The sequence below is a fragment of the Balaenoptera musculus genome, chromosome X (assembly GCF_009873245.2).
Source record: "Balaenoptera musculus isolate JJ_BM4_2016_0621 chromosome X, mBalMus1.pri.v3, whole genome shotgun sequence".
Taxonomy (NCBI): Eukaryota; Metazoa; Chordata; class Mammalia; order Artiodactyla; family Balaenopteridae; genus Balaenoptera; species Balaenoptera musculus.
Window position 1 is genome coordinate 57,780,861 of NC_045806.1, and position 11,243 is coordinate 57,792,103.

Consider the following 11,243-nt stretch of genomic DNA (forward strand, 5'->3'; position numbering starts at 1 on the left):
ACAATGTTCACTGCAGCTCTATATACAATAGCCAGGACATGGAAGCAACCTAAGTGTCCATTGACAGATGAATGGGTAAAGAAGATGTGGCACATATATACAATGGAATATTACTCAGCCATGAAAAGAAACAAAATTGAGTTATTTGTAGTGAGGTGGATGGACCTAGAGACTGTCATACAGAGTGAAGTCAGAAAGAGAAATTCTACAAATACCGTATGCTAACACACATATGGAATCTAAAAAAAAAAAGGTTCTGAAGAACCTAAAGGACAGGACAGGAATAAAGATGCAGACGTAGAGAGTGGACTTGAGGACACGGGGAGGGGGAAGGAAGGGTAAGCTGGGACGAAGTGAGAGAGTAGCATTGACATAGATACACTACCAAATGTAAAATAGATAGCTAGTGGGAAGCAGCCGCATAGCACAGGGGGAGATCAGCTCGATGCTTTGTGACCACCTAGAGGGGTGGGATAGGGAGGGTGGGAGGGAAACGCAAGAGGGAGGGGAGATGGGGATACATGTATATGTATAGCTGATTCACTTTGTTATACAGCAGAAACTAACACAACATTGTAAAGCAATTATACTCCAATAAGGATGTTTAAAAAAAGAAAAGAAGCGTTCCACGTGCAGCACTTAACAACAGTTCTTGGTACATAGTAAGCATTCAACAGATGTATGTTAAGCATTTATTTATCATTTTCAAAATTTTCTCCCCTGAACATCATATACAGCTAAGAAAAACTAGTGAAAACTTTGAGCCCAGGCATTAAACAATTAAGATTTATGTCCATCATCCCAGAGATAACTACAGTAAATAATTTAGTGTATTTTTTTTTTGGAACTTAGTTGATTTCATACAATACTTTTTCCCAACATTTTGTTATGAAAAAGTTCAATTTTATAATAAACACTTATATACCTACCACCTAGCTTCCGCCACTGATAATTTTACTGTACTTTTATCACATTGATTCCATCTGTTTATTCCTATATCCATTTAGAAATCCATCTTATTTAAATTGCAGATATCAGTATTCTTCTCCCTAAATACTTCAGAATGGCCATCATTAGAGTTTAATATTTGTTTCTTTTGTCTTTTGAGGCAGAATTTATATACAGTGTATACACAAATCTTTTTTTAATTTAATTTTACTTTTTTCGTTGAAGTATAGTTGATTTACAGCGTTTCTGGTGTACAGCAAAGTTGATTCAGTTATATATATATATTATATATTATTATATATTATATATATTATATATAATATATATATAATATATAATATATAACATATATAATATATAATTATATATTATATATATTATATATAATATATATATAATATATTATATATATTATATATAATATATATAATATAATATTTATAATTATAATATATATATATTATATATATATATTATACACGTGTATATTCTTTTTCATATTCTTTTCCATTATGGTTTATTATATTGAATATAGTTCTCTGTGCTGTACAGTAGGACCTTGTTGTTTACTTTATCTACAGTAGTTTGTACCTGCTAATCCCAAACTGGAATACACAAATCTTAAGTGAGTTTTGAGAAATACCTTTATAACCCAGGCCTCCAACAGCATGTAGAACATTACCATCACTCCAGAAAGTTCCTTCACACCCCTTCTCAGTTGGTCCTCCTCACCAACTCTCAGAGACAACCACTGTTCTGAATTTTTTTTGCACCATAATTTATTTAGTCTTGCCTTTCTAGAACCTTATACAAATGGAATCATACAGCATGTACTCTGAAGGCTTCTTTCACTCAGGATAATGTTTTGAGATTCATCCATGTTGTTGGCTCGTATCAGTAGTTCATTCCCTTTTATTGCTGAGTAGTATTTCAGTGTATGGATGCACCACAGTTTAACCATTCTATTGACATACAGAACTTTATTTATTTATTTAAAAATTTATTTTATTTATTTATTTATTTTTGGGCGCTTTGGGTCTTCATTGCTGCGCGCGGGCTTTCTCTAGTTGCGGCGAGCCGGGGCTGCTCTTCGTTGCGGTGCGCGGGCTTCTCATTGCGGTGGCTTCTCTTGTTGCGGAGCACAGGCTCTAGGTGCACAGGCTTCAGTAGTTGTGGCACACGGGCTCAGTAGTTGTGGCTTGTAGGCTGTAGAGCGCAGGCTCAGTAGTTGTGGCGCACAGGCTTAGTTGCTCCGCGGCATGTGGGATCTTCCCGGACCAGGGCTCGAACCCGTGTCCCCTGCATTGGCAGGCGGATTCTTAACCACTGCACCACCAGGGAAGCCGACATACAGAACTTTAAAAAAAAAACACAAAGGTATTTTTATTTGGAAGATAACATTAATATGGTCATGGTTGGGTTGAGGCCAACAGATACGCATAGCTGTTTTACTAGTTCTGGCACAAAAAAACATTAGAATAACCTTTTTTTTAATTGTTTTTAAAAATGCACAGGAGTATTCCAGCTTCTGGTTCTAAAGTAATAATTCTCTCTGTATAAGAATAGTCTCATGACAAATGATATATTCACAACAGGAGGAGAGAGAGAATTCTATCCTCTTTCCCCAGAAGAATTGATTGCTTTTTTTTCCTGTTTCTGAACAGAACCATAGTCTTGGTGATATTAGGAACCCTTTTTTTTTTATATCTAAATAAACAACTCAGTTCATGTACAAGGGGAAAATTAAAGCAGTAGACATACTGCAGTTTTTCCCCTTGAGTGTTTTCCTATTTCGTTAAAACATTCATAAAATGAATACTTCCGTCTTATGTTTGTGCCTTAGCTATTGTAAATGATGCTTCAGTGAACATCTTTGCATGGTCAAGTATGTCTGCATCTCTGAATATTTCTGTTGAATAGATTTAAAAGTGTTATTGATAGGTCATAGGGTTATGCACATTTATGGTTCTAATAGACACATGCTAAGTTGCTTATTAAAAGGGTAAACAGTTTACGTTCTAACCAGTAGTACGTAGGAATAGACGTGTCATTGCCAAGTCTTATTTTTATTTTATAGGTAGAAATAAGATGAAGTGGAGAAAGCATGGTGTCTCTTGGATATGCTTATTTAGGAAAGAACAGTTTTTTCAGGAGACGTGGAGGTGAACTCCATTATAAGTGTTCAACATTATGTTAGCTGTGACCTTTCACTTTTTTAGCATTGAGGTAAGGGAGGGCCAATCAGAAGAGAAAGTTTGGTCATGTAATTTACCATAAAGGTGTCTAGGTGTTTATGGGGGCTAGTTCTGAGTTTCTGCTCTGATTTGTAAACTTGGCTCTCTTTTTATTATTCAGCCTGAAGAGAATTCGTGGCAAAGTCTGGAAGCAGAGAATATCTAGCCCTCTGTTCAACACCAAACAATACACAATGGAACTAGAGCGGCTCTATCTACAGATGTGGGAGCATTATGCAGCTGGCAACAAACCTGATCACATGATTAAGCCTGTTGAAGTCACTGAGTCGGCCTAAATAATGACTGTGTGCACAGGAGAATTACCCCTGTACCTGAGCCTCAACCTTCTGGGGGAAATGGAACTAGATACATTACTTTGTACTTATCTGTACAATATCATGTTGCAGATGGGTGACAGACAATGATAACAAATAGCACAGCCAGACTTGCTTCCTGCATGATCATGATAGGGAGAGACACAAGAGATGGGAAACTGCTGTTCCACAAGGAGTCTCCATAGAATTTTGCAGCAGCCAGGTGTTGCATAAGTCTGGAAGGTCTGATCTCCCTTGGTCTTCCATGGGATGGATGGTTAGTGTGGAGGGGAGATAGAGATTGCCCAGCCGTTTTGTGATTATCATGGGTTGATTGAGTCTTCTGAATTTATTTTTTTCTGTATTTTGGGTATTGGAGCTTTTAAAAATGTTTGGTTTCAGGTATTTTTATTCATGTGAAGTGTATATGATTCTCTTGAGATAAGGTTTTAAGCTAAAATATTCCTTGTTTTAGTTTCTGAACTCTGTAGATAATGGGGACTTTGCTGGTGTAGTCTTTTTATAGGTTTTATAAACCACTTGAGCCTATATCAGTCATTTTAGTGTCTGACATGTTTGGAACTATCAGTGCTTTGTTGATTTATGGCTTAAATTCTTTTTCTGGTCCGTTTCCTTCTTCCCTTCCCCCCACTTTAAAAATTTTCCTGTAACTTGGCTAACAAAAAACCAAGTCTGATTCAAAACCTCCCAGAGTGTTTCTCTTAAACACATCATCTGGTGCCAAATGAAGATTCTTAGGAGTGACTATTAGTTATGAAGGGCACAGTTGTGGTACTGTCACTGATGATAATAATAATAATGGATTTTTGGCCTAGAGTTTTGATCTATTTCACCAGTGTTTTACCGTTAACTGCCCCTCTATGCTGCTTCCAAAAGTGATAGTGTGTGATAAGATTTTTACTTTCACTTCTAAAGTTTTTTTTTTTTTTAAGTGAGTCCTGTTCTTCCTTTTTCTTTCAGCAGAAATGAAATCCCAGGTAAGTATAAGTATTCAAATATTTGATCAGTAAGTCACAGTTATCTCCAGTACATTAAATAACTTTTATCAAAAAACATGTTATAGGTAAAAAGCTCTGGAGGACCAGCTATGTATATGATTATTATGTTTCAGACCTTCTAGGGTATTATATATAATAACTTGTCTTCTGGACGTGGTCTTGAAGTCTTTATGGAATCAGCCTCAGTAGTAGCGAACTGCACTACTTGGTTTGGAGTATAAATTAGACTTTAGCCCTCCTGAAGGTTGAGTTTTTGGTATTGAAAACCATAGGAATGAAATTATTGTATTTCAACAAAGGATTGAGGGCTTGAGGCTTAAACAAGCCAACATATGAATATATGTTTTTGTCTTGCTGTACTGCACATATGCTGTCTAGTAACAGATATTTTGTCTGCTAGTAGTGTTCTAGATTCTGTCTTTCCAAAGCGCTGAGGCAGTGCACCTATTCTGTAGTTGCAGCTGATGCCTGAATGTATCCTAGCTGACAAATTATTGATTAATAAGAACTTGAATTTCTGAAAGATTTGTACTGTTAACCAAAATCTGAGCAAGGAGTCTCAAATGTAATTCTTGGCCAGAATTACATGTTAATGAACGATTTAACAGTGTAAATCAAGGAACATCAGTGTAGGGATTTCTTTTAATTTATTTTTTACCTGCTTGAAATAATCAGTTAAAGGTTGCCAGCTTGGTTGCAGATGAACGGACGTTTGAAGTTCACCAAACTACTTAATGTGGAATAGGATAATAGACTTCCAACGCCCTCAAGGCTGTGACCTTGCAGCCATTTTACATAGCACATCATCCTCCTATAGGGATGAACCTTTCCCTGGCCTGAAAAGTAGCCGCTCTGGTTGAAGCTTTGCTTATTGTAACAGGCTTTTGTTTCCAGGTAACATGTCTGTGGAAGACTTAATTCTGAATAGAGATATAGATATTACTGGAAACTAATTGTTTTTTCTATTATACTCTGCTTTATCAAAAAAGTAAAACATTTACATTGTGCTACAGAAATTCAGATGTTGTCTTGCAATCTTTAAACAATAAATGAATGATTTGCCCTTAATATGGCTGATGTATTTTGTGTTCTGTTAAATTGAGCATTGGATGGAATAATAGGGTCCTCCAGTGATGAAATCTATATTTGAACAGCTCCAAACAACAAAAGGACCAGATTTCCCTACAGTGCAGCTGTGATAGTAAGAATTCTTTTGTTTTCTCAGCCAAGTGTGGTGGAGCATGGGTCAGGTTGGTGTACGATTCATTAAGACTTAACAAAGCCTGAGACTCCCAGCACACGCATTTGTGTTTGTTCCTGTTCAGCTTATAACCATTCTGGCTTCTTCATCTACCCTTGTAGTCTCATTCTTTATGTGGACTATTCCTTCCCACTCTGTATGGTGATTGAACTCAACCACCAGTATGAGGGAGGAGGATATTCATGCATCAGGGACCAGAACAGGCTGTTTAGCTGCCTGTTTTCTCAGAGATATAACCAATTTTTTTTCAATAAAATGTTAGGTAATTTACCTCCCAAGTTCTGTGAATTGAGACCCTCAAAGCCCTAATGTGGGTTAGTGTTTGTTTCTTGGAAGATGGGGCAAGAAAGATGTCCAGTAGATTAGTCATAAGTTCTTTTTTTTTTTTTTCTAATATCTGTTTATTTGACTGCATCGGGTGTTAGTTGCGGCATGTGGGGTCTTTTCGTTGTGGCTTGCGGGGTCTTTTCGTTGTGGCGCATGGGCTTCTCTAGTTGTGGCGCGTGGGCTCTAGAGTGCGTGGGCTCTAGAGTTGCGGCGTGCAGGTTTAGTTGCCCCACGGCATGTGGGATCTTAGTCCCCCTACCAGGGATCGAACATGCGTCCTCTGCATTGGAAGGCGGATTCTTAACCACTGGACCACCAGGGAAGTCCCCATAAATAAGTTCTTACCCCCACCCTCTTCTGTTTATTAGGAATCTGCATCAGTTATTTCCAGTCTACTTCAGCTCCTCCTGCCTTCAGTCTAAAGGAGTTGCTTGTGCACCTTGAATAAACTTGTGTAACTTACCATTTGATTCCAATCCTAAACCCACTCTTTACTTGAAGCACATGCCTCTTAATATTAACTACAGCTAATGTTCAGATTCTTTGCCCAAACCTCTGAGGCACACAGTTATGTAATCCCCATTTTTATGGAATAGGCTTGTAGAGGTAAACTTGCAAGTTTGTTGTAAGTGATAAGGTTATAATGATAAGCCCTTCTTATTCCATTCCCTATCAACTCAGAAAGTACCTTTTTATATGTAGGCAGTTTGGTGCTTAAGACTAACTAGTGCTGCTGGAATTTGCATTCTAGCTCCCTGCCACTTTTTAGCCGTGTGATCTCTGTAAAATGAGAGTGCTAACACTGCCTACTTTTTTAAAGTGTCGTAAGGATTAAATCCACATAAAAACACTTGGAACAGAGCCTAGCATGAAATAAGCTCAATGTCATTAATGTTTTTAAATGCAGGGACGTTTTATATGTATTCTGTTGGCCAAATGCTTAAATTATGAGATGTATGGGTTTTTGCCAGAGAAACGGGCACAATCTAGAAAGCCTTTGCTGCCCCCGTTTGTTTTGCTTGGTGTGTCGGGAATGAGTGCCAGAATGCTTCAAGTAACTAATTTCTCTTTATCTCCGGAGTTTGGAGGGGTCTGGAAGCAAACATCATAGTTCAGTGTTGCCTGGTACTTTTGGGTTGCTGCCTCACTCTTATCAAGGGGTCTGACCCCTCCCCCCACCCCCCTCCCCCCACCCCCCTCCCCCCCACCCCCCTCCCCCCACCCCCCTCCCGCGCGTCCGCGTTGTTTGGAGGGAGGCTAACGTTCGGAGGGAGGCTAAGGGTCTTAGTTGGGCAATTCAAGCAAGGAATGGGGCTCGCTTATCCAAGTCCTCACAAGGATGAAACTTTGTTCGGGAGGATTCGACTCGGTTTTTCCCTGTCGCCCCAAAAATTAATTTAGGGATCGCCGAACTACAGAAATGAGCTTGTACCCTGTGCGTGAAATGGTACGTTCCGGAAATATTAGCGATACCTCGTGGAAGTGATAAGCTTGATTCCGGAAGCACTATAACTGGGCGCCAAATTTGAGTTCATAGCCGCAAAATCTCCTGGTTACCGCACTGTGATAGGTGGGTACAGGGAGGGCGGGAATACGTCAGTTCCTACCCCCCCCCGCTGAGCCTGGGCTCTATAAAAGCGCTCGCGTTTCACGTGTTTCACAGTTGCTCGGGACCTTGCACACTTTCCACTTCTAGTCTGAGGAGAGCGGCGGCGATTCGATCGGGCCAGAGGCCGCAGAAGCAGGTAGGTGAAGGGAGGGTACCGAAGCGGAAACAATCTTCACCATCTTCACCCTCGTCCTAGTTGAGCTGACTTCTGGACACTGTCCATGAGCCTTGAGACTGAGATTTTGGCAAAATATTTTGCCCATTTCCACTTAAAGCTTTTGGAAGAAGGAATTTTTTTGTGTGTGTTAGTGATATTAACTCCGCAAAAGAAAGGTGGGGGATGGGGGGCAGAGATACCAGTTGGTGCATGAGGGAGTAGAGGCCTGGGAGGTGGCGTACAGTTGTAGGGGGCACTCTAGGCCTGAGTGGTGGAAGGCCAGCCGGCTGATAGAGGTTGAAGTAACGTGTGGAAGTAGGGGCAGGTGGAGGGTGGGTAGGGGTGTGCGTGGGGGGGGGGGTCGATGCCTGATCAGCTAGGGGCGAGAGATGGGCATGGGAGGGGGGAGCGGAGGAGTCAAGGCCTGATTGGTGCAAGGCCGGCTGGGGGCGCTGGGAGGTGAGGTGGGGGGATGGGTCTAGGACATGGTGCAAAGCTGCCAGGAGTGGGGAGGGGTCGAGGCCTGTTGGTGTAAGACCTCGTGGGGAGAGAAGGCGAGAGTGGGGGGGGGGAGTGGAGGAGTCGAGACTTGATTGGTGCAAGGCTGGCTGGGGGCGCTGAGGTGGGGGAGGGGCCTAGGCCTCATGGTGCAAAACTGGTTCCAGGCGGGAGTGGGGGAAGGGTCTAGGCCTGTTGGTGTAAGACCTCCTGGGGAGAGGAGGCGGGAGCAAGGGGATGGAGGGGTGTGTGTGTGGGGGGGTAAGTGGAGGTGTTGAGGTCTGATGTGCAAGAGGGAAGAGGGGTCTAGGCTTGATTGGTGCAAAGCTGGCGGGGGGGGGTGTGGGGGGGGGGCGGGGGAGGCGGGGAGGCGGAGTGCGGAGTGTGATGGTAAGCGGAGGGTTTGAGGCCCCGCTGGGGCAGAAGGTGGAGGCGTGGGGGGACGGTGACGTGATTCCCCGTGCGAGTAGGGGGATGGGGAGAGTGTGAGTTGGATTGAGGTGTGTGTCGGGGTGTGGCCTGGTCTGTGTAAGACTGGCTACGAGCAGGAGTAGGGAGGTGGTGGAGGGTACGGGGATGGCGGGGTGGGGGGGGAGCGTGTGAAAGCCTGATGGAAGACTTCCTTGGGGCATGAGGCGGAAGTAGGGGGAATGAAGATGTGGGGAGAGGGGAGGGCCGGTGGCGATGTAGGGGGGCGTGGGAATACATTTGGGGTCAGAAGAGCATTGGGTCGGGGACGGAGTAGTACATGCTAAAGCCTTACAATGGGGAGAAAATTGATCTGGGGGCTGATAAATGAACGATTGTCCTCCCTGCACATCTCTGTAACAGATGGCGGTTGAGGCGACTTAACATCAGGGGCCGCTATGGGCTTTGGGCTTTCTAACGGATCAACGAAGAACCTTGGTGGGGCAAGGTCGGAGAAAGATCGGCAATAAACAAATTTAAATACTTCTCATTTCATAGAGCAAAGTTTTGGCTTTAAGTTAGGGTGAAGAAGCTGCTCAAAGGTAAATGCAGAATGTAGAAACATCTAACTGGTTTTGGTTTCCTTTCAAACGTATATCCTTGTCCTGACTACAGACGTGGACATGTCTGAAGCAGAGGATGTGCATTGGAAGATCCAGGATGATGATTGGTGAGATTTGAAAAATTCTCTTTTCTCTTAGTTTAGTCTTACTCTGTTGGCAAAACGACTTTCTCAAAAAGTGTATGTTTATGTCACTTAGAGTCTACAGAGTGTATAATTTGGTTAGTCATAAAATGAGAATTGTGAAAAGAGAGCTTAGAATCATGGGAGTCCAGCTTCTATCCAATGCCTGAATCCTCTGTATAACAGCTCTTTTAGTGGCCAGGAGTGTACAACTTCATGAAGCAACACAATGCAGTGTTGAATATGTGTAATTTCTAGAAAGTTCTTCATTCTGATGAATTTCAAATCTGTCCTTTTGTTACTCCCAGTGTTCGCAGTGCTGCCCTCTTGAGGTACACAGGTGAGGTATTTTTCTTCTCTGGGATAGGCATTTTAAGATAGTTGCCTCATCTCCTCCAAGTCTTCATTCTCCCAGAACACTGCTCTGTTTTCCTCCTTCACAGGTAAGATAAGCATACAGACAAGTGTCTGGTATGGGAGAAAGTGGAGACCATAGAATAGAGAGTCTGGAAATAGACCCAAATACATATGAAACTTTAGTTCATGATGAAAAAAATGACATTTCAAATCAGTGGGGAAAAGATAGATTCATTGAAAAATAATTTGAAGATAATTGGTTGACCATTTGGGAAACAATTAAGAATTGGATTCTTACCTCATCACTCCTTATACCAAAATAAATTACACTTGGATAAAATATTTAAAAATAAAAAAATGGGGCTTCCCTGGTGGCGCAGTGGTTGAGAATCCGCCTGCCAATGCAGGGGACATGGGTTTGAGCCCTGGTCCGGGAAGATCCCACATGCCACGGAGCAACTAAGCCCGTGAGCCACAACTACTAAGCCTGCGCTCTAGAGCCTGTGCTCCGTAACAAGAGAAGCCACTGCAATGAGAAGCCCGCACACCGCAATGAAGAGTAGCCCCTGCTCGCTGCAACAGAGAAAGCCCGTGCACAGCAATGAAGACTCAACACAGCGAAAAATAAATAAATAAAATAAATAAATTTATAAAAAAAAAATAAAAAAAATTAAAAAAATTAAAAAATGAAACCATTAAAAATGCTAGAAAATATAGCTGGATTTCATTTCCAGTAATTTTGGAGTGGAGAAGGTCTTTCTAAATTTGATATCTAACAAAAGCATAAAAATGACAACAAACTGGAAAAATATTTTTATTACTTATGATAAAAGGCTATCTTCCTTAATCTACAAAGAACTTTTAAAAGCAACAATTAGGGAGTTACCAGGTGGCCTAGCAGTTAGGATTCCGGGCTTTCACTGCCACGGCTGGGGTTCAATCCCTGATCGGGGAACTGAGATCCCGCAAGCCACGTGGTGTAGCCAAAAACTAACTAAATAAAAGCAACAATTAAAAAAGGTGAACAAGCAGAAAATGAGCAAAAGTTTTAGAAGGTAGTTCTCAGGGAAAAAAATACAAATGGCCCATAGACACTAAAATTTATTCAACTTTTAATTTTATTTAAAGAAATGAAAGAATTTTAAATGAGTGAGATACCATTTTTCATATATCAGATTGGCAAAGATTAAAAAAAAATTTTGATAATACCCAGTGTTGGCAAATTTGTAGGGAAATTTCATACAGTCATGGTGGGACTATAAATTGGTGCAACCTTTTTTGGAGGGCAATCTGGCAATGTCAAAATTTTAAATGCCCATGTCCTTTGGCCCAGTAATTTCACGACTAGGACTTTTTCTTTCATTTT

At 41.3% G+C, this 11,243-nt stretch overlaps 1 protein-coding gene across 3 annotated transcripts in view; it reads left to right on the top strand.

Moving 5' to 3' along the window:
• OGT (O-linked N-acetylglucosamine (GlcNAc) transferase) overlaps positions 1–5,583 on the top strand; it is a 37,631-nt gene extending 32,048 nt beyond the window's left edge. For 2 of the 3 annotated variants that reach the window (XM_036839236.1, XM_036839235.1), the window contains exon 22: positions 3,304–5,583. In XM_036839236.1, coding sequence (XP_036695131.1) covers positions 3,304–3,478 — 175 coding nt within the window. In that variant the 3' untranslated portion in view covers positions 3,479–5,583. The remainder of the gene's footprint in view (positions 1–3,303) is intronic. The other variant, XM_036839237.1, reaches the window with a different exon arrangement.
• The last annotated feature ends 5,660 nt before the right edge of the window (positions 5,584–11,243 follow it).